This window comes from Amphibalanus amphitrite, unplaced genomic scaffold (assembly GCF_019059575.1).
Source record: "Amphibalanus amphitrite isolate SeventyFive unplaced genomic scaffold, NRLGWU_Aamphi_draft 000105F_arrow, whole genome shotgun sequence".
Lineage (NCBI taxonomy): Eukaryota > Metazoa > Arthropoda > Thecostraca > Balanomorpha > Balanidae > Amphibalanus > Amphibalanus amphitrite.
Window position 1 is genome coordinate 753470 of NW_024881600.1, and position 22579 is coordinate 776048.

The following is a 22579-nucleotide window of genomic DNA, read 5'->3' on the forward strand; positions in this document are numbered from 1 at the left end:
ATACGGAAAAACAGACCGACAGTCATGTGGACAGGCAGTTAGGCGAACGACCATAAAGTCAGACATACGGACAAAAAGGCAGACAAGCAGACGGCCATAAAGACAGAGAAGCTAAGCGGTTATCAGTCTGACACGTTGTCATCTCAATTCAAATCTGACGCATACAATCTTATCACAAGTCCACCAAATGACTTGTCATCCGCAAAGTCATGACGAAATTGGCGGTATTGGGAGTGCTCGCCTGACAATATTCTGTCCGAGCCCAAGCCTCTGAGGAATTCCCAGGACGGATCGACATTCTGCTATTAGTGATAATTGACTTAGCTACTTCTCTGTAATGTACTGAATATATGCCGGCCATTGGGATCTGCCTATTGGCGGTATCAGACCACATAGAAACCGAGAGGTATACGACATTCATTAAGGGGAGCTACCAAGTGCGTACCGATCAAATGCACTGGTGCGTCGGGCGTTTGGAAACTTCTATCGGAGGGCGGGGGACGGGGTGTGGGCGGAAGATGGAAAAGTAACGAAAACTGTGACCGTGACGACGGGAAAAACGATGGTGAGACTACGGCTATATGGACCGTGATTAGGACAGCGACAGCGATACTAGAAAATGACTGACAGTGAAGGTGACAGAGACGGGAAGTGATCGAAACAGATTGACATTGACATAGAGGAGGAAAAATCCTCTACTCACCAGTCCTACGATATTGGCCACCTTCTCTCGGTCCCTCATGGGTATTTTGACGTCGCCGTGACCGGGCACCAGCCAGCGCAGGTCACACTCCATCAGCAGAAGGTCGGACGGAGTCATACACAGCATCACCGGTACCGGCTCAGAGTCTGTCGATAGAGAGGAGACAGAGTGAGAGAGATGGAGTGGTAATGAGGGCTGTCTGGTGACCAGGAGGGACAGATCAGGTGTCAGAGGCTATCTCAGAACACTGACAGAACGGCCGGTAATGAGGAGTGTGCCTCCCGCGCGCTTGTTACGGGTTACGGTTCGTTTACCTTTGCTAAGGGCGAGACTGTGTACCAAAGAAAGCGGCTAACAAATAAAAAGTGGAGCGAGTCAGCTGAGGCGCAGATCAGAGACGCGACCGGATCAAAAGAGCAATAGAATCATCGCAGCCCGACGAGGCGCTAATCAAATGCTCGCTCGAGTTAAAAGAGTCAAAGAGTCATTCAACTAAGGCGTCTGCCGGAGCTCGGCTGTATGGTGGTCCTTCAGAGCTATAGCACCCGTGAGTCGGACGTTCGCCGGTGTGACTCGCCGAGTCAGCGGACTCAGGACTCACCTGAGTCTACAGAGTCGGACTCGTCGCGCAGCAGCTGCAGGAAGAGCAGCTGCTGCAGGCTCAGGTCGGCACCGGCATCCCCCGAGAGCATGCTCTCCACCTGGAGTCGCTGGGTGGCCTGCCAGCGGTCGGTGGGCGCCGCGACCGGACACGACTCTGCACAAGGGGGCAGTGGGGTCAAACGGCGGGTCACCAGGGTCAGGGTCACTGGGGGTCAGAGGTCATACGACTGGTGATGGGAAGAGGACTTCGGAGCTGACTGGGTCTCGCGGTAGCTTCGGCAGAGGACATCGCCATCACTTTACCGCCAACACACACTGTATTAGCAACAAGTGTTGAATACGGGCTTTTATACGTAGGTACAATAAGCGTATAAGCAATAAGCAATGTATGCGACCAGGTATACACAGAGCCCAGTGCCGTACCTGTGAGGTGCTGCAGCAGCCGCCGTCCCCTGGCCGCGTCCCTGGTTACCACCAGCAGCTGAGTATTCAGAGACGGCTCTCGGCCCGTCACCTGCAGTGCCAGGCCGTGGCAGTGCAGCAGCGGGCCGATCGAGGTGACCTCGGTCAGCGGCCGGGTCAGACGGGGTCGCAGCCACCGCTCCAGCTGGTCACTGCGGGGGGGAGGGGAGGGGTCAGAGGGGGTCGCAGCCACCGCTCCAGCTGGTCACTGCGGGGGGAGGGGAGGGAGTTGAATTTCCAGCTATCCACTGCAGGGACGAGAGTAGGAGTGAATATGTCACAAGAAGCGACGACAGAGGCATATGGAGACGGGTCTGGGAGTCTGACAAGACCCAAGGACGGAAAATACTGGAGTAATTTTCGACTACGGAGAGGGCGAACAAATACGCATTATACATGAATGAAAAGCAGCACGTGAACATTTCGTTTGGGCAAACATAACAGTTAAAATATTGACGATATTTCATATAAATATCAACACTCAGATAAGTTAAAAACCCTAATCGACTTTAGCCCCGCATGTAGCGCCGCTAGTCGGATCGGGTTACACAATACGCACCACCGAGTGCCAAACAAAGCCACAATTACATACCAAACTTTTTTGTGGTTCAGAGTTCCGCAAGGCATGCTGGCCCATCGAACACACCGCTTCAAGCAAGAACATTTTAGGAAAGAATCGCATGAATGTCGTGAGTTGCTATCGCAATGACTGCACGTCATGCAAAAGGCGTGCGTGGCATAAATTGCTTATTAGGGTGACGTTGAAAGATAGCCAGGACGTGCTCATCAGTCATATGAGCCATTATTTTACAATTCTGATGATTTACACCCAATAACTATTCGGATCATACCGTGAAACGTCAGCGCACTCTGACAGCTGCCAGCAAAGTGTGACGGCAGCACGGCTTGCAGTACCAACCACCAACCACAAAATGGCATTTCAAGCCCATTTATAGTTATTTCACTACGAGCCGAGTTCGTTTGAAGCCTAACGTTGACGGCGGCGGTTGCAGTCGAGTCAACGTTTGGCAATGGTCAGATAAAGTGGAATTTACGTGTAACAGGGACAGGGTAGAGTGTACCAAATACCAGTAGATAACAAATTAAGCCATAAAACGCCTTGCACTGTCCGGTTTACAGCAGAGAGGATGCAGTGTTCCTGGTAATTCACAAGAAATTCTTCTAAGACGGACTGAAAATGGCTAATGTAGAAAACATAGCCCTGCTAGAGCTTATCAATGAGTCTGTCAGCTTTTACTATCCCCCCCCCCACACACACATACTAAGTCGGTAGAAGAACATAGAAGACTGATCCAGAATCATGTCCATGCGTTTCGCGCCGACTCTTCTCCGGGTCAACAAACCACGCGTCAACAGCGTGCGTTCGGCGGACGGACCGGGGATAATTGGCGAGGGTGACGGTCAGGGTCAACCCTTTCACTGAGGACAGGTGCGTCAGGCGGCATACCACCCTCCCTGAGGGCAGGCCTGGGGCTAATCGAGAAGGAGCGCTGGGAAACAACAAATACAGAAAGGGGATAGTCGTGCGAACGGGCGCGGTGACAGCGGGCGGTGAGAGGTGAACGTCGGACGTGTGAAAAGTAACCGTCGGACGTGTGAAGAGTAAACATAGGACGTGTGAGAAGTGAACATAGGACGTGTGTGAGGCACAGGCGGGTGACGAGGCGCCACCATGGTGCCAGCATGCGGACTGCCGCTGACCTGCGCGGTACTGCTGGCGGCTGCAGTGACGGCGCGGGCGGCGCGTCCCAAACCGGAGCCGTATCTGGACTGGCTGACTCTGCACCGGACCGATCCCGGCGAGCCCGAACGGCGCATCCTGGTGACGGTGGTGCCCGACCCGCAGCACGACTACGTGCGTCACCCAGTGCCCGGCTCGCCGTGGTCGCCGGCGCCGATCGGCACCGGGCCGCCGCTGCAGCCCGGGGAGCTGGCTGAGAGCGAGCCGTCCGACCAGCCGGTTCCGCAGCTGCTGTCCACGCAGCGGCCGCCGCGGCCGGACTCGGAACTCCGTCAGCAGACCCCGGCACTGGAGCCGGCCGGCGACCCCCGCCAGCAGACCCCGGCACTACAGCCGGACTCTGAACTCCGTCAGCAGACACCGGCACTACAGCCGAACTCTGAACTCCGCCAGCAGACACCGGCACTACAGCCGGACTCTGATCCGCTCCAGCAGACCTCGGCACTGCAGCCGGCCGAGGAGTCTGGCCAGCCGGAGTGGACGCGGGACCTGCCAGCCGAGTGGACCGACCGCTACCCGGTGGCCAGCGCCTACATGGACAGCTACCAGAGCTACACCTCGGAGCCGAGCCGGTCCCTGTCGCAGACGGAGGGCCCGGCGGGAGGGCCTCAGCTATATTCAGCAGAGGAGTGGCAGGACGGCAGCGCGTCCAACTGGCTCACCCATCACCTTCCCGTGTCCCGGCCGGTCGTAACTGCCGATACAGACTCCCACCAGATATCTCCCAGCGAGCCGCCTCAGTCTAGAGGACAGTCTCTAACCGACCAGCTACACCAGGCGCAGCACCCCTGGTCACAGCACATGCCGCCTGCCTGGCTTCAGAGCCCACTGTTCGATTCTGAAATCGAATGGCCCCTTGAGGCCAATACATTTGAACCGGACGACCTCGAACAGCAGGCTGAGCGGCTTCAGGAGGAACAGGCACAGGAGCGAGAGAAGGAACAGGAAGAGGAGGGATGGCCAGAGGAGCAACAGAAGTCGCATTACGACCAACAGGAACGCAAACAACCGGAACAGCAACAGAAGGGGCAGCGAGAGGAACTTCGGGATAAAGACGAGAAACAACACGCAGATGGTGAACAAGACAGGACACACTACGATTGGTATATTGATGAAGACAAGGAAGAAACTGAATATCAAAACATGGAATATGCGGAAGAAGAACAAGAAGAGGATGAACAAACATCAGACGCGAGCCATTCCTACGAAACAAAAGAACAGGACTATCAAGAAGAAATACGACATGACGAACAGTCAAGCGCGACAGATGACCAGCGTGATCAGATAAGAGAACCAGGAAATGGACAAATCGAGGAGCAGCCAGATGATGAACAACTCAATCAACCACAGGAAGGTCAGGATGCCGAGATGCCGTACCACCCGCCTCCGCCACCGCCACCACCAAAGTTCCCAGCGCCGGTGTGGTTGCAGCAGGCTGGAATAACGTCCCACGATCTCCTGCTGGAAGGTGAGCGTTATCCAGAGCCAGCCATGATCAGCGCTCCACAGCCAATCAGTTATCTACAGACCACCGTGTCAAGCATTCCAGAGACAACCACACCAATGAAATCAGAGCCAGACAATTCTCCAGAGGCGACAACAACATTCAGGTCAAAGACAACTACACCTAACAGTTCGGACACAATCATTTTTCAAGAGCCAGCCATACCAGATAATCTGGAAACAACTACAGCCAGCAGTTTAGAGTCAATCAGTTCTCAGGATCCAACCACGTCCACCAGTCCGAAGCCAGCTGTAAAGCCGAAGCCAGCTGCGCCCCGCAGTGAGGACACACCCGCGACGGGAAGTCCGGAAACAATCACGCCCACCGGCCCAAAGGCCACTGTGCTGGGAAGCCCGGAGCCAACCGTTCCCACCAGTCCACAGCAAACTCTGATCAGCACCCCGGAGCCCACTATAGCCATCAGCCAGGAGCCAGCCGCACCAAGCAGTTCAAACCCTACAGCTACCAGCGCTCACAAGTCAAATTCTACCAATGATCTGGAGTCAAACCCCACAAGCACCACGGAGTTACTCGCCACCAGCAGTACAGAGTCAACCGCCGCCAGTGATACGAAGTCAAGCCTCAACAGCAGCTCAGAGTCCAATTCTACCAGCACCCCGGAGTCCCTCGCGCCCAGTCCGACCCGCCGCCCGGACCGCCGGCCCGGGTCGCTGCTGTCGCGCCTGGTGGGTCCGCTGCTCACCTGGCAGGACCGGCCGTCCGGCCAGCGGCTGCTGAGGTACCTGGCCAACCCCCTCAGCTCCGAGCACTGGACACAGCAGCGCCGGCGCCGCAGCAGTGATCAGCTCGAAACACACAGCCCAGGTCAGTCGGGGGTGGGTGGGGATACAGGACGGTGGGGTTAGGGTGAGGGCTGGGGGGTGAGGACTGAGGGTGAGGGTGGGTGGCGATATGATAGGGTCAGCTGAGTTCAGTCCGGAGCTAGGGAAGGAGATCGGGGGCGTTATGAAACCCAAATAAGAATACAGTAATGGCTTTGTTCAGCACCAGTGAACAAAGTCATGACTTTTGTTTAGCATTGTTCTGCCAAATATCGAATATTCAGAAAACTAATCCGGTACAGTTTTTTTACCGGCTTGTTGAGTTGTGACGCCCATTCCGAAACATAAATTATAATTGCCTGACGACCCCATGCCGTGTCTACAGATGCGCTGTCGCAGGAAGAAGGCAAAACTAATTATACAGGGGATTTCATCGATGACCTCGGACAACCTGACGTCATAGCTGGGCAATATGACGTCACGACTGAGCTGTCTGCCATCGAACACGTGCCTGACATCACTCAGACAATGATGATCTCCACAGAACCATCACCAGCCGAGACAAGCACTACTGAGACATCGTCAGCCGAGACAAGCGCTACTGAGGCATCGTCAGTTGGCACAACCTCCACTGAACCATTGCCAGCTGAGACAAGCGCTACTAAACCTTCGCCAGCTGAGATAAGCTCTACTGAGCCATCCCTTGCGCCTACCAGCTCCACTGAGCCATCTATTGCTCCCACTACCTCTCCTGAGCCATCTATTGCTCCCACTACCTCTTCTGAGCCATCCATAGCTCCCACTGAGTCCTCCGTGGCTCCCACTGAGTCATCCTTCGCTCCCACCGCCTCCACTGAGCCCTCGTTAGCTCCCGCTGAGCCATCCATGGATCCCACCATCTCAAATGAGCCATCCCTGGCACCAACTACTCCCACTGAGCCCTCCCCGGATCCCACTGAGCCTTCTCTGGCTCCCACCGATCCACCTCCAGCTCCCACTGAGTCCTCCGTGGCTCCCACTGAGTCCTCCGTGGCTCCCACTGAGCCACCCCTGGCTCCCACTGAGTCCTCCGTGGCTCCCACTGAGTCCTCCGTGGCTCCCACTGAGCCACCCCTGGCTCCCACTGAGTCCTCCGTGGCTCCCACTGAGCCATCCTTGGCTCCCACCTCCCCCGCTAAGCCACCTCTGGTTCCCACTATCTCTACTGAGCCATTCCTTGCTCCCACCATCGCTGAAACATCCCTGGCTCCAAGTACTTCTACTGAACCACCTCTGGCTCCCACCATCGCTACTGAGCCACCCTTCGCTCCCACCGCCTCCACTGAGCCCTCGTTAGCTCCCACTGAGCCACCCCTTGCTCCCAATGAGCCACCCTCCCTGGCCCCCACCGAGCCACCCCCAGCTCCCACCGCCTCCACTGATCCCGACTCGCTGCAGTCGGAGGTGGTGGAGGCGTCCGGACCGGCCGGCCCACCTCCCGCGGCCCGCTGCGGCGTCACCTCTGACCAGCCGACTCGGATAGTCGGCGGCGCGCCGGCCGCCCCCGACCGCTGGCCCTGGATGGCCGCCCTGGTGGTGCGCGTACCCTGGTACGGCTCATGGGTCAACTGCGGAGGGGCGCTCATCAGCGGACGGCACGTGCTCACCGCCGCGCACTGTCTGTACAGGTTAGTCGGGGAAGGGGACATGGCTGACCGCCGCGCACTGACTACAGGTCAGTAAGGAGAGGGCACGGGGCTCACCGCCGCGCGCTGCCTCTGTAGGTCCGTCAGGGGAAGAGACGGAGCTGGTCTGGGGCACGCTGGCGCCCGCCATCCGCAATGCTCAGCTTTGTTCGACAGTAACACCGCGTGTTTTTATATATTGCACTAACGTCAGCTAGCAATTGAGTCGGCGTCATTCCAAGTCCAACAGACCGGTGACGCCGCATACAACGCTTGCCTCTATCATGCATTATACAGCGTTCCCGTGCATTTCCTGTATCTTTGGTCGCTGTCCTGCAAATTCAGCAATCTTATACCAAACCACTCCTTCCGTTCCTACGTCCCAAGCAAAGGCACTTCTTCACACTCCCATTTGTAAACGCACCCTCGCCTCTACCACACACTTCTCGCCTACCCTCTTTTACATTAGCGAGGATTCACAATACCAACAAAATACCAAATGTGTTAGCCTCGAAATACCGAATACCAAGTTGGTATTGGTTTGGTATCGGTATACCAAAAAGTTGGTATCCGATCGACATCTCTACACCACACCTCAGTGCATAACCCCACCCCACTCTGCCCGCAGCATCACCCGTCCGTCGTCTCTCCGCTCCCTGGTGGTGCGTCTGGGAGAGTACCGTCTCTACACGGCGGCGGACGGGCCCCACCTGGACCTAACACCAATCTCCATCACCATCCATCCCGCCTACGAGCACTACAGCCAGCGCTTCGACTTTGGCATCGTGACGCTGCCGTACGACGTCACGGTGCACACGGCGGCGAACAGCGGTCTGGCGGAGGACCTGCTGCCCATCTGCCTGCCGACAGCTGGCGAGCAGTTCGTCGGACAGAACGGCACCATTCTAGGTGGGTGGGACATGGAAAGAGACGCCAACAGGGCACCATACTTAGTGGGTGGGACGGCACATAGGGGAGCGGAGAGGAGTTTAGAAAAGTCTACTGGTGTAATGCGATAAGGAATTGTTATCTGGTTGTTGATAGGTAAATCTTTAAGAGTTCCATTAAAAACTGCACCTGCCTTATGATCCAGTGATCATGTCATGTAACCTGAAAACCATTACTGCACACGATCGGTTGACTAATGAGATCCAGTCAAATGCCACTTCCAGGGCATCAGTGATGAAACGTGACAGACACCATGATTCCTTCCCCATCAACACAATGTCTCTTTGTTCGCCGTTTAAAACTATATATCACGGTACCTTATCTCCTCCCTACAGACTCCCACTGGCCACTCCCTTCCTGCCACCAGGCTGGGGGAACCTACCGACCCCTACTGACCGCCCCTCCCTTCAGCCAGGCTGGGGGAACAGCAGATTCCCCCTGACCCTCTCCTCCCCTCTGCCAGGCTGGGGAAACTTCCGACCCCACAGACCACCCGTCCCCTCCGCCATGCTGGGGGAACCTCCTGACTCCCACCGACCAACCCTCCCCTCTGCCAGGTAGGGGAACCTGCCGAACCCCACTGACAGCTCCCCGCCCCTCTGCCAGGCTGGGGGAACCTCTACGAGTCTGGCTACCAGAGCTCGATTCTACACGAGGTGACGGTGCCCATCTGGAACCAGACCGCCTGCCAGCACGCCTACAGGGAGGACTCCTGGGGAGTCGGACCGGACGCCTTCTGCGCCGGACTCCCCCACGGAGGCAAGGACTCGTGCCAGGTGAGATACACGGGAGAGGCAAGGACTCGTGCCAGGTGAGACATAGCGAGGCAAGGACTCGTGCCAGGTGAGACATTTGGGGGCAAGGAGTCGTGTCAGGTGAGACATGGAAGGGAGGAAAAGACTCGTGTCAGGTGAGACATACGGGAAAGGGCTCGTAACTAGCAGATAATTCAGAAGGATATTTTTCGCAGGAAAATCGTCAGCTGTTCATTTCATTTCAGGTTTTCACATGTATGCAAGGTCCTACAAGGAATTAATAAGGAGGAAAGTTCGCCCTATTGCACGTTTAAGTTGATCCATTGTTTTCAACAACCAAGTAACCAACACTGAGAGTCTGTGAGAGTGCAACAGTATTTTACCACAAGGTACATTTTGATGACACACTAGACACTACCACTGATATTCCGTCAGTGCTTTGGTTTTGCACCAAATATTTCGCCCCATTGAACCTCGAAGTAGCTTGGGGCTAGCTTTCTCCCATCCTCGATGAGCCGGCCAAACTAGTAACTAACTAGTAACCAACTATAAACCGTGAATACCACTGGAGTGACACAGTCCGCTCAACGAACCGATCAATACCCCTAAGCACCGCCCCCTCCTCTGACGTCCACCCCCCCCCCCCCCTCTGCCTCCCAGGGAGACAGCGGCGGTCCGCTGATGGTCCGCGCTGGTCCGGACCAGCTCTGGACCGTGGCCGGCCTGGTCAGCTGGGGAGAAGGCTGCGCCCGGCCCGAGTTCCCCGGAGTCTACTCGAACGTGGCCGCCGCCCGCGACTGGATCGACTCGGTGCTGGAGCACCACGAGTGAGCGCGACTCGTGACGGTCGCCGTGACTCGTGATGGTGGTCGTTACTCGTGAATCACGTCCCGGACACCCGTGTGATGGTTGTCAGTGTTTCGTGAGTCACGGCAGCCGCTGGTGTATAGGAAGGCAGCGACTCTCTGAATCGGTCTCTCAACGGTCGTTTATATGCGGGTGCGGTATCCACCAGGGCATCAAACTACACTCACAGTGAACGGTGGAAAACGCGGGACAAGCCGGAGGAATGGGACGGAGTGGCGGCCGAGTCTGCTCACCTGTCGTCGCCGGTAATCTCCAGCAGGTGGAGAGTGGATGACGTCACCACCAGGACACACTCCTGCTGCTGGTACTGCGGCTCCAGCGCGCACGTCACCTGCCAAACGGGAGAGCCGCAGTGTAACAGCCAGAGGTGTTCGATCGTGGGAATACAAATAAATGGGAACCTACACAACATGTGTAGTGAATGGATCCGTGAAACAGCGTGTAAGCTGATAAACGACCTCACTATTGCATCAAAACAGGGCAAAAATAAACACGAATCCTAATGTCACCAAACTACTCGACAGTCAACCGCATTCGTTATCAAACACTACATTTCCTCCCCCTTCTCAGCTAGCCCAATCCCCGAGAGAAGCACTGTTGCAGCCCCCCCCCCCCCTTCAGCGAGACACCCACCTTGGAGACGCACACCACCTGCTCGTCATCATCCAGCACGTTCATGTCCAGGTGAAGCTGCAGCCGGTGATCGAGACGCGTCGGCTCGTCGTGCCAGAACCGCACAGCGCCCGAGCCGACCTCCTCCACAGAGTCGGACTCTGACTCGGACTCCGAGTCGCCGCCGCGCCGCCAGCCGTCCAGCAGGGCCTGCGAGCAGCGACTATCGTTCGGTGCGGCCGCGGCGGACTGATTGCAACATTCCCGCGAGGTGGCACTAGTGTTGATAGGCGAGATGGCGCTAGTGTTGATCGGCGAGATGGCGCTGCAGTCGAGGGCGTCGCTGGCGGCCGATTCGGGCGTCAGGGTGCAGCTGAGGTCGGCGACATCCGAGGCCGGCGCGGGCGCGGGTGGCGGCGGGTGAGGCGCGGCGCAGACCCTCTTGTCCCGCACGGTGCAAACGCTGGCAGTCATGGAACCTGGGAGAGGGTAGCGGGGTTAGAGGCTAGGTCATCGAAGAGCGTTCATTCATATTGCATAATGTCGGCATCAACTGCCGACATCAACTGCAGAGGGAAAGTTACTGGATTGCTACCAAACGACGTTTCGGCAGGCAACAAAACATGCTCCACTGCTGTCTGGTCACTAAACTCGACCCAGCGCTGCTGGTCGCAAACCGTCAATAGAACAACCATAGAAAAGAACAGCTAGCGCAGTTTCTGATTAAATTTTAAGCCAAAATACCTACTTCGATGACGTCCCACAATACGACCCAAACCCATAGCAGCATGAAATTCAACCATCAAATGGCAATCCACTTTACGGGTTATCCAATGCATTGGGCGGTAGACCCTAATATGTGGAGAGGGTTGGATCACGAGGAGAGGGTCGTTAGTTATGTAAGAAGCGTGATAAAACGCCAATGCAAGGTCACAAACTCAGGACCACACCACATATATTTTACGCTTTCACTTCCTCCTCCAATTGGGGTAGGTAATAGGCGAGGAAAATCTTAAGAACGTAGCACGCCAGGTAGCTAAAACCACGCCAAAGGCACACGCAAGTCCGGGTGCCCGCATACTGGTTTGTTAGTAACACCTGGGTAATGGGTTAGCCCCCGCGACCGTGCCTGACGCTAGGAATCTGGGACTGGGTTAGAACGAGCCCCGGCTGACCTACCGATGAGACGCGGGGCGCCTGCGGGCACACCGGGGTGTGTGGTCAGCTAGGGAGACTGTGTGGTACTGGACGGACTGAACTGACCCAGCACGTGGTCAGCACCGCTCGTAAACCCAGACACCGCCATCCAGGGAACGGCCCCAGCCCTCCACCACACTCAGTGTTTTGTACCCATGATTGCAGCTCAATTATAAACCACGTACGGATAACTACTGTACACCAGGGTCCAGGGAACTCCTAGCATCCCCACCTCCTCCACAAAGGTGCATACACCGTGACCCCGCTCCGACCGGCGCCTAGCCTCACCTGACGAGCTGCTCTCCTCCATGGGCGGCTCAGCAGCACGGACGGCGCCGCCCGGGGCTGCAGATCGGCCGGCGGCGGCCGCCTCCCGACCCTCGGCCACAGGGCGGGTGTGCGACTCCTCAGTCTCGCTCCTACACGGGGTGGGTGCGGTCAGAGTCACAGCCATGATACTGTAGTGGTGTTGGACCAGCCACTGAGGCGTGTTTGTCACTGACCAGCGTCTCGATTTGTGTTTCGATTACACACACAAAAAAAAACATAATTCAACTTCAGCGAAACGACGCGGACAAAAAGCAGTAACGATCGGCACAAGAAAAGGGAAACTCTTAACGCCATCAAAACAAAACCATTACATTTTCCATAAAATGTTATGATCATTCTCTTCCCTTCCCTTTCTTCTTTTTATCTCCCATGCAGAATCCCTTCCATCAACCTTCCCCTGCCCATTGCCTATCACCACCCCTCAGCCCGCCACCCCAACCTAACCCCTCTCCACTGTCACAAAAAGACCTTACACCACGACCCCATCCCTCACCGTGTCGTTGAGTCCATGATGACGTCGATGCTGCTCTCGCTGGGATTGCTGATCACCTCCACATCGCTGTCGGACCGGACAGGCACCGAGTCCGCCCTCTCCGGGGTGGTGTGCCCCGTCTGACGGCCACCCGGACGCACCACAGGCTCCGGCTCGGGCGTCACCACTGTGGAGACGGACACGGGGAGCGGTCAGTGGGGCGGAAAGCAGGGCTAAGCAGGGACGTGGTAACGCAGGGCTATGCCGTATCAGTGTAAGACACTGGTAAGTGACGAGACAGTAGGGTCAACTACAAGCGCTGGTTTACTTTTAATCAATCTAGATAATGCATCTCCGCCTCAATTTTGGCCTCTCCTGCCCTGAAACACCTCAACACTACAACCATTTTAGAGCAGTAGCCACAATCAGAGCAACTTCACAAACACATTCTCTGTGGCAAGTCGCAGAGCACTCCTGGCATCAGGCATGCCGAATATCTGACGATATCTGAATATCTGACAGGACAGGACAGGCCAGACAGGCATAGACCTCGGGTGTCGCATCCTAGCGACACCCGACAGGACTATGCCCGCTCTGACCTGAGACGGACGAGTCGGTGCGAGTCGCTGGCCGGGTGTGGTTGGAAGAGGTCTCTGAGCTGACATGCTCGGCGTCCACCGCCTCCGCGCCAGTCGGAGTCGAGCCCAGCAGGGCGGCTGGTGGGGAACGGACAGTCCACAGTCACACATAGAGAGGGAGATGTGGGGACAATATCGGCTATTGCAACTGCAGACCTGATGCTTGACTACTTGCAGGGTTTAATTAGATGCAATGTCTCCCAGACATCAATATGAAAGCTGAGAGCATTGAAAGTGCATTACAGTTACGTCACATCTTACACCATGACAATCATTTAACCCGCGCACCGACGGGGGTCTGCGCCAGCTTCGCACCGACGGGGGGGGGGGGCGGATGACCGCCCCCCCCCCTGAGATCTCGAGAACGAAGCAAGATAGCGACAAGCGGTAAACGGCATCGGATACGCACGGTCAAGATCTACAATTTTTACTAAGGTCTTTTTCAGGTCAGGTCAAAGATGACGTCACAGGGGTCGAAAAAGCCAAAATGGCGGTGCTAGATATGGAGAGATTTTTTCTCGAATAACTTTCGAATTAGTCAAGATAGGAACAAACTAAGGGCATCATCGTGATCCTCTCGTCAATCCGCATCGAATGATATATATGTTGACCTCGAAAGGACAAGGTCAAAGGTTGACCTCAGGTCACGTGACCTCGAGGTCAACATGTATATCATTCGATGCGTCTTGACGAGCTGAACACAATGAGACCATCCACGCGGCTGTATCTTGTTCCTGTACGGAGTTATTGGCCAAAAACCTTTGGTGACCTTTGATGACGTCACATGACCTCACAGCTGCCCAACAGCAAAACAGACCTCAAGGTAGTGAAGGTTGATCGTATATGAAGTCATGTATGGTATATGGGGCCATTCCGACCCGTTTTAGTGGTAAAAATAGGGAGTTGATTTTTCCCCCATTGACTTATAATGGGGAGGTCGCGAAATTGACCTGACCTTAGGTCACCGATATCAAAATTCCGAGATATACAAATTGTAGCTACTAATGACCTTATAACATCCTGCGACTTTCAAAGGCCTCCGACATCTACTGTAGCTCTGGCACGGTGACAAAGTTGCAAAAAAGTGACTTGAGGTTGGGTCATTCAAAGTGACCTGGTGACCTGACCTTAACCCTCGCCGGACCTATTGGTTTTCTACATACGCGCCGGCCGAGGGGGGGGGGGGCGGGTACGACCCCCCCCCCTCGCCGTTTCGCCCCTGGTGGAGCTAGCGCGTCGCGGAAAAAACGAGCGTGTGCGCCGTTACGAGACGCAGAGATTGGTACCCGATTTTAAGGTCCTAGGTCAACCGGTGACCTCTGAGGTCAGGTCAAGTGCCCCAAGGTACGGTTCAGTTTTTGGTGAATAACTTCGCAAAAAACGGCCGCAGAGCGCCGATTTTGGCAGCATCGTGTTCGTCTCGCTCAGGCGCGTCGAATGATATACTTTTTGTCCGGGTCAGGTCAACTTGGGGTGTTGACCTCAGGTCAAGGTCAGGTCAGCACCCCCAGGTCACGAAGTTGGTCGAAAGAGGTCATGTCGCATATCATTCGATTCGGCAGGTCTTCCTGAGTCCATTGGTGGCTTTCCCGACTCGCTAGCTCAATTTGATCAAGAGTTATTGACGAAAAACTAATATGACCTTGATGACGTCATAAATGACGTCACGCAAGGTCAACATTGCAAAAGTGACGCATCTAACCTTGCAAGGAGTGCATAAAATCACGATTCTGTGTGCTTGAGATAGTTGGAGATCGCTCCCGGCGCCAGAATAGCAGTTTTCATTTTTCCCCATTGACTTATAATGGTGAGGTCACGAAAATGACCTGACCTCATATGACCTTTAGGAAAAATCCGAGATATACAAGTTATGGGACTCATAATGGATACTAGATCCTGCAAGTTTCATTTCCCTGTGACATCTCCTCTGGCAGTGAGGGCGTTGCGAAGTTGCGACATCTGAAGACCGTGCAGAGGTTCACTTATGACGTCATAGGTCAGTGACCTGACCTGACCCAAAAATGCGGTTGGTGTCAAAAGATGCGGCTTGGATCAAAGGTCAGGTATGCCAAGTTTCACCTCTCTATCGCCAGCGTGTTCGGAGCTATCGCGAAAAAACCCTATGGGGGGGGGGGCGGCACCCGCCCCCCCCCCCCCTCGGCCGGCGAGGGTTAAAAGGTAGGAGGTTCAAACTTGCACACCATGTGTAAAATTTATGAGGGAATAGTCGTACCAAATTTCGCGGCGGGCGCGTAGGCGCCGCGGTTTTCCCGCTATTCGCGAAAAACCTCAGGGGGGGGGGGCGGATATCCGCCCCCCCCGTCGGTGCGCGGGTTAATCAACAAGAACCAGGGGAAAATACCAAATATGGGCGACATTGGACTTGGCCTACGCTGACCGTTTCAATAACCCTTGCCCTTTGTATGTACGTACCTTCGGCTTTCTCATCCATCATATGCCGCGGTGTGCTGGCCACTAGCTTCTTGCTGCTGAGCCGCTTCTTCAGCGGCGGCCTCTTGGGAATCACCTTCCTGTAAAACCGGACAGTCACTGTTATACTGTAAGGTAAGGGTGCTGGTGCAAAGCGCACGCTTATGACAATAACAATGTTTTCTAGCAGAGGATTGACGGAATATAACATCCGCGGATAAAGCTGTAATCAGATCATTATAGTGTATACATACAATGAGGCCTCACCTTATCTCCAACTTGTTCGAGGCAAAACCACTTGTAAATAAAAGGTCTAGTAACTAGCACCTGATCGCGAATCTGACATTTTCATACAAATGGGTTATAATTTCTTCTTATAACCAACATACCTACTTGCAGAGCAAAACCTTTCATAGTTAAAAAAAACACACACACACAAATGGAAAGTCTACGGCAGTGAGCCTACATTACGACCTGCAGGCTGCACTGACCTCCCTCAGTCCCACACCCGGCCGCTGCCTGCTGCCATCCCTCCTACCCCGACCACATTCCCTATTCGAACTCACGGCAGCGATCCGGGCGACGGAGCCACCTCGGCATTAGGATGCGACACCCTCTCAGCGCGGATGATCATGTTGGAGCCGCAGTTGGGACACGTCTGCACGTGCTTCGTTCGTCCTGGCGGCAGACGAGGTTAAACAGAAAACCAAGGTAAAGGATAAGATAAGTCAGGCAGGCAAGTGGGGGAATGGGTGGGGCGCGGTTAATTTACGGGAAAAGACAGATTTGAACAGACTAGTGCTTTGGATGAAATTTCATTTACTTTTTAATACTACTTGCCACTTACACCAATCAGCATTACGAGTTCCTCCTAAGCCACACGCATCGAAGAATCAGACATACCACGCCCTTTCCCAACAGCGTTCTTATACGTTCTTATGCATATTTCCCCGGTAGGCCGGTATCTGATGACAACAAAATATCTAGTCAGTAAAAGTTCCGTCCTTTCGACAGAACCGCAACCGTCCATCCGTCCAACAAGGTTACGGTTAATCGTCTTATAACCTTGTTATCTGCTAAGCTACCCTCATTAGTCTGCCATCTCCTCCCTTCTTACACCCTAGCCAGTAGCCAACCTACCTTCCTCTCCGTTCCCTCCACCCAGCACCCCGTCACAGACTAACCAGCCTTTACGTCCCGGTGAGCGGCCGTGGTCTTGGCCAAGGCGTCTGAGAACTCGGCGGCGCACTTCATACACTGGAGGGCGTTAGCGGCCAGCTCAGAGGCCAACCGCGCCTCGATGATGGGAAGCAGCGCCGAGCTCAGCTCCTGTGGGCAGGCAGGGACGGTCAGGGACGGTAAAAGGTGGTGTGGGGAGGTCAGGGGAAGTCGGGGGAGGTACTCAGAGGCGGTCAGGGCAGTCATGGATCACCAGGGACGGTCAGGGACGGCGACATATTTGTTTTCAATTTGACTTACACGCATGTGTGATCAGTCAAAATGGCCTGTCATAAATAAAACGACCTAACAAAATCATCTTTCTTTGACAGCATCCGTTTAAACGAAGAAAAACTTCACCCCCCCCCCCCCCCCCCTCCACTCGTTCCGAGCAGCATCCATTCACCGTCAGGCCCGGACATCCGGCCGTTCCCTGATTCGCCGCGTACCTCCCACTCGCTCTGCTCCATGGTGTAGTTTCGCTCCCGTTTCTCCTTCTTGACCGTGTCAAAGTTGAGCTGCACTGTGAGGGGCTCCATTTTGGTCACGTGGCACGCCTCCACACAGCGCAGGTCCCACTGTTAGGGCCGGGGGGAGAGGAGGGAGATGTCAGCAGAGGGGACCGGTGTGCTTCACTACATCAAGCTATGTCGGTCGATGAAATAACTGATAAGATCGCCACTACAAATATCAGTTGAACTCCGATAAATTCGTGAAAATGCACAAGAAACAATCATTTTTAAGAACAAGCACGGACCACCAGTCCGCCTGAATCACATCCACTATATCCTTCCCACCTCCTAACCCACAACCCCAATACAACCACCCAGCATTCCCCATTCCTTCAGACCGGTCTAGGCCATCCCCATTCTCCCGGCCCCCCTGACCTCTGCCACGGTTCTGCCAGCGTCCAGCTCCTTCTCCTTGACGGCGGTGGCCGTGACGGTGAGCATGACGTCCTCCTGGACTCCGGGCCGCACCAGACGCTCAGCCACCACCAGACACACCACCTCCTCTGCAGGATCCAGCGAACCGCGAGGAGTGAAATCAGAGGGGTCGTCAGGAGCACAACTCGCATCGACATAACACTTAACAGTCACTTGAGACAATGGGTAGAGCGTTTTTGGCGATGCTTCGGCTATTCCATGATAAAAAAATAGTTTAGCTTCATATTCGTCGAAGCAAGACGTCTTCTTTGCCATGAAAGGTTGCTAGAGTATAGCACGTGCATTTTACCTGAATAACCCAGTAATGCCTTAGGTATCCATGTTCTATACTGTTGACAAGCGGTCCTCTGAGCCACTAATAAGCAAGCAGATTTAAAATTGCGCAAACATCCACAATTAATAAAGCATCCATCGGCTAGAACGGTCAGCACATCAGACTTACCCTCCTCCTCGTCCTCCTCCTGGCTGGAGTCGTGCTCCCAGGAGTGGCCGGCGCGGGCCTCCCTGCTCGGGTACAGGCTGGGCTCCGGCGGCGGCTCCGGAGCTGCGGCCGCTCCGTCGGCGGCAGGCGGCGCCGGCGGCCGGTCGGCTCCCGGTGGCGTGCTGCGGGCGGCGCTTGGTGGCGTGGCGCCCGCGCTACCGGTACCGTTCACCGCCCGGGAGGCGGGGCTCTCTGCGGGAGGGAGAGGGTGGTCACCGAGAGGGAATAGAGAGGGAACAGTGGATGAGCGTGATGATAAGGGAAACAGGGCAGAACACCGGGGAATTGATAACTGGTGAGCCACCCGAAGAACTACTTAGCAAATGCATCAGTAATGGATGGTCAATGACTATTACGCAATTTGAACAGACAATCATCTTAACAACTAGCTATCTGCAATGCTGGACCACAAATAGCATACGGTGATGATAAACACAACTCCTATCACAAATGAGGCTATGACGAGGATGACACATCCCGACCGACATCGTAACCTAGTTTCACAACGAGCACATCTTACGTCACGCGCAAAACCACCGACCGTTCCGCCGACCAGCACACATAATCCTGATAACGGCATGTGTCGAAAACAAAACAAACACTTAACGCTTCCCACAAAGATAAAGTGGCTTAGTCATCGTATGAGTCAGTAAGTATCCCAGTCTCCTCCGCTGGGAGCAGCTGACGGCTGTCTCACACACTTCAGTCCCAGTTCAGCTTCGACAACCCTGACATAGGCTCAATCAATAACTCACTCCATCGTTTGAGATTTGTTTTCCATTCAGAGTCACGCCTTCCCAGGCGCTCAGGGATAATTGTGGCAACGCCCATTCATGCTAAATTATTCGCAGGCCATCATACAGTACAGGGGGTCCGGAAATTATTTGCCCCTTGTTCATTCAGCTATAATCCCACCGTGCACTTTAACAACTGTGAAAATTTGCTAAGACCGTGCCTCAGGCTATCCACAGCTGTCCGTTGGTCACAGACCTAACCTGGTCACCTGACCTTGACACTTGTGAGGCGCCAGGGGCCAGTGTTTGGCAAGCGTAACTCGCACCTAAACGTGGTGTCTACTGTGACGAAAGAAACTCTTTGACAAAGCGTCATCGCGCTGAAGTTATGGTGAAGACTGGAATGAAGTAGGAAGTCAAATCGACTCCTCTGTCCTAATCCCAATCGAAAACCTATGATTAATCATGAAGGAAGAGCTCAGCAAGATTGAACCAGCTCCCACAGAACACGGACTTTAGAGGAACCTGTGAAAGGTGTGGCTGAACATCAGCGCGAATACTCTGGACATCTTGGTCTATGGAATGCCAAAGCGAATGGGGGAATGGGTAGGGCAGGGCAGGGCAGGGGATAAATCGGTAAATAAACCATGACCCGGGGGCTCTTTGCTTATTAATTATGGCGGGGAGCTGATGGAGGGGCAAATAATCTCCGGACACCCTGTATATTATCTCCTAATGCTGCTGCTCGGCCTATCTTACCAACTTCTTCTCGTCCTCTCAGTTTATTTCCCTCAATACGCTCCACTTTCCATCCACCCTTTTTCTATTCTTAACTTTCACTTAAAGCCTTTCCCAGCTTACAACTATATCCTTCATCATCCTTTCCGTCTCCCGTCGGCCGTCCCTCCCCCCTCCCCCGTTATCTCACCGATGGGCACGCTGCCCACGCTGAAGGTGGGCGGCGGCTGCGCCGGCAGTCCGAGCAGCTCCTGGACGCGCGCCCCGCCGCGGCTGTGCAGCCAGTCGGCTCCCATCTGCTGGCGCAGCGACTCGATACGCTCCCGGGTCACCAGGTGCGACGGCAGCTCTGTCAACGAGACGGGCGCGGGAGATGAGGGGAGATTAAAAGGGGAACGAACAGAACAGGACGACTACGGAATTGATTATTCACTGGATGATGACGGCTTCAAGTTATGTGCATTGGACAGTGTGCGTTGTGCAGTTTAACTAACACCCTCGCTATAAATTACTAGTCAGCTGACAATCAACCCAAGATTTTCGTTGTTCTCTTGCGTACCATTTAACCATCACCGACTGAATATCTCCTCCCTTCTCCAACAAATTGTCACCCAATTCCAAATCCTGTTCCTCCTAACACTTGACCAACAAAGCGAGTGTAACGCATGATCTCAAGCGCGTTATCGCGCATTATATATCTTCAGCGAGGCACGTACCACTCATGAATCTTAACGGCAAAAGAGAGCGATGGAGAAGGAGAGAGGGGGTAGAGCGCGCGCTCCTCACCGCTCTCTGCTGCGCCGCCGCAGCTGTCGGCCGCCTCGGTGACGCCCTCCAGGCTGGAGGCCAGGCCGCCCGTCAGGCTGGCCGTCGAGTCCATATCCGAGATATCGGCCATGTTGACACGAGAGCGGCGCTTCGAGCGGCGCCGGCCCGCACGCGGCGTGTCGCCGTTGGACGCTGCCGGGGGGACGGAGAAAGGGTCAGTCACGGACGGAGGGGCCAGTCAGGGACGGAGGATCAGAGGGACGGAAGGTCAGAGGGATGGAGGGGCAGAGAGACGGAGGGGTCAGCCGGGGAGGCAGACAGAGGGTCAGTCGCGGACGGAGGGACAGAGGGTCAGACGGACGTGGTGGTCAGCCGGGGAGGCAGATGGAGGGTCAGTCATGATGATGAGGATTATTTGTGATTTGAGCGCGCCCAGATTTCAGAGGTTATAGGCGCCCTATGTCAGTCGTCACCGTGCAATGTCACCAATTGCGGACAATGCAGACTGCCACAACCAAATGATGGCAAAATATGCGCTCATATGGCTGCTGGTTACATTAATTTTATGTCAACTTGATGTCCGTTAAAAGAATGGAAAAGACTAACACAGGTGCCTTCCCATTTACATCCAGCACTGGCCGATATAGCACAAAGCATAGGCCCAGCCCGCATCATCAATAAGACCCGCGTTCTCCATAACGTACTGAGCCGAACCCCCCTCCCCTCCCCCCGCACCGTGACAGCTCCATCAGCACCAACCTTCCACCCAAACCCAGAGCCAGCTAGTCATTTCCGCGTTACGTAAAGGCCATGGTGGTAGGCATAAATACGATCCCGAGCAGAGTCCAGTGACCAACTAAGTGGCAGCACCATCCAGCGACATTTCCAAACAGGCGGAAACGCAACGGTCCAAATACCACCCGAGATAACACAGCGACCCAGGCCGCCTTGAAATCACAAAGCCGCTAAGCAGGCGTTGGACAACAATACAGACCCGATGTCTTATGCCCTCATGTACTGATGACAGCGTATTCCCCAACACCAATAGATTTGATTCACGTGTCGACAAAGAGGACTCACCCTTGTCCCCCGTTCCGATGGAGCCGGCGGCTGAGCGGACCCGCCTACCGGGCTGTCCCGGCGGGCGGCCGAGCCGGGCCGCGGCCGCAGGCGACGGCGGCGGCCCGGCCGAGGCCGTGCTCGAACTGGGCCGCAGCACGGGCCGCGAGGCCGGCGGGTCGGGCCGGCGCGGCACTTCCGAGCTCTGCAGGCGGCGGCCGTCCAGTAGCAGCTGCCAATGGAGAGAAACAGCGATAGAAACGATTGTACAACGGAAAGGCCTATGTGATTGTAAGCAGACCACGATTTCTGCAGTTTCTAAGATCGGTACAATGACAGCAGAGTAATTCCTAAAATATACACTAGTCAGTAAACAGACAAAAACATCGCAGCACAGGCCGGTACCTGATTTACAAATTACAACGCCAGCAAACATAAGGCTCACATTGAAGCGATTCTGTTTTGTAATACACATAAAAATAAGCTTAACCAGCGCAGCAAACCATATGCTTCAATGATTAAATAGATATTCTCAGGCATCCCAATATTCACCACTCAACTGAACACATCAAACCGTGAGCCGTCACCATACCTGTCCCGTGAGGCAGTTGTGGTGCAGGTGACGCGCCGTGCGGCGCCGGTGGTCGCTCAGGCAGCACAGCGGGTTTCCGCTCAGCTGGAGGTTTCTCAGCCGACGCAGCTCCAGCAGAGGCTGCAGCACGCCGTGGCTCATCAGCAGGTTGTAGCTGAGGTCCAGGTGCTCCAGGGATACCATGTCCTCCAGCCCTGGAGGAGCGCCGCGGAGGACCGTCAGAATGTAACTTCAACACGCATCAAACGGCGCTGGTTTGAAAGAAAAAATCGACAGTGAAATGGGCAAACAGGTGATGAGACTACCAACAATG

General features: G+C 55.0%; 2 protein-coding genes across 6 annotated transcripts in view; one reads left to right on the plus strand and one right to left on the minus strand.

Moving 5' to 3' along the window:
- Positions 1-22579, minus strand: part of LOC122380731 (serine/threonine-protein kinase 11-interacting protein-like) — a 31878-nt gene that overhangs the window by 5954 nt on the left and 3345 nt on the right. For both annotated transcript variants that reach the window (XM_043364142.1, XM_043364144.1), the window contains exons 3-20: positions 22267-22460; positions 21696-21906; positions 20634-20807; positions 20038-20196; positions 18337-18567; positions 17835-17962; positions 17397-17525; positions 16914-17058; positions 16296-16407; positions 15733-15830; positions 13261-13377; positions 12683-12848; positions 12148-12278; positions 10684-11141; positions 10284-10381; positions 1730-1920; positions 1305-1460; positions 704-849 (exon numbers count right to left, since the gene is read on the minus strand). In XM_043364142.1, the coding sequence (XP_043220077.1) occupies positions 704-849; positions 1305-1460; positions 1730-1920; positions 10284-10381; positions 10684-11141; positions 12148-12278; positions 12683-12848; positions 13261-13377; positions 15733-15830; positions 16296-16407; positions 16914-17058; positions 17397-17525; positions 17835-17962; positions 18337-18567; positions 20038-20196; positions 20634-20807; positions 21696-21906; positions 22267-22460 (3044 nt within the window). The remainder of the gene's footprint in view (positions 1-703; positions 850-1304; positions 1461-1729; positions 1921-10283; positions 10382-10683; positions 11142-12147; positions 12279-12682; positions 12849-13260; positions 13378-15732; positions 15831-16295; positions 16408-16913; positions 17059-17396; positions 17526-17834; positions 17963-18336; positions 18568-20037; positions 20197-20633; positions 20808-21695; positions 21907-22266; positions 22461-22579) is intronic.
- Positions 3324-10453, plus strand: LOC122380730 (cell surface glycoprotein 1-like). Of its 4 annotated transcripts, none has more exons than XM_043364140.1 (6): positions 3324-5859; positions 6361-6826; positions 6953-7483; positions 8109-8389; positions 9035-9204; positions 9844-10453. In XM_043364140.1, the coding sequence occupies exons 1-6, from the start codon at positions 3462-3464 to the stop codon at positions 10012-10014; spliced, it is 4017 nt and encodes a 1338-aa protein (XP_043220075.1). In that variant the 5' UTR covers positions 3324-3461; the 3' UTR covers positions 10015-10453. The 4 variants fall into 4 exon arrangements, with proteins under 4 accessions (XP_043220075.1, XP_043220074.1, XP_043220076.1 ...); XM_043364139.1 differs by having other exon boundaries at positions 6361-6806; positions 6933-7483; XM_043364141.1 differs by having other exon boundaries at positions 6361-6683; positions 7122-7483.

What these genes read in the sequence shown, in the direction of transcription:
- LOC122380730 (XM_043364138.1), top strand. Translation starts at nt 3,462, where the DNA reads ATGGTGCCAGCATGCGGACTGCCGCTGACCTGCGCGGTACTGCTGGCG. An exon ending in ACAGAACGGCACCATTCTAG is followed by an intron (nt 8,390 to 9,034) that starts GTGGGTGGGACA and finishes CCCCTCTGCCAG; the next exon opens with GCTGGGGGAACCTCTACGAG. An exon ending in GAGGCAAGGACTCGTGCCAG is followed by an intron (nt 9,205 to 9,843) that starts GTGAGATACACG and finishes TCTGCCTCCCAG; the next exon opens with GGAGACAGCGGCGGTCCGCT.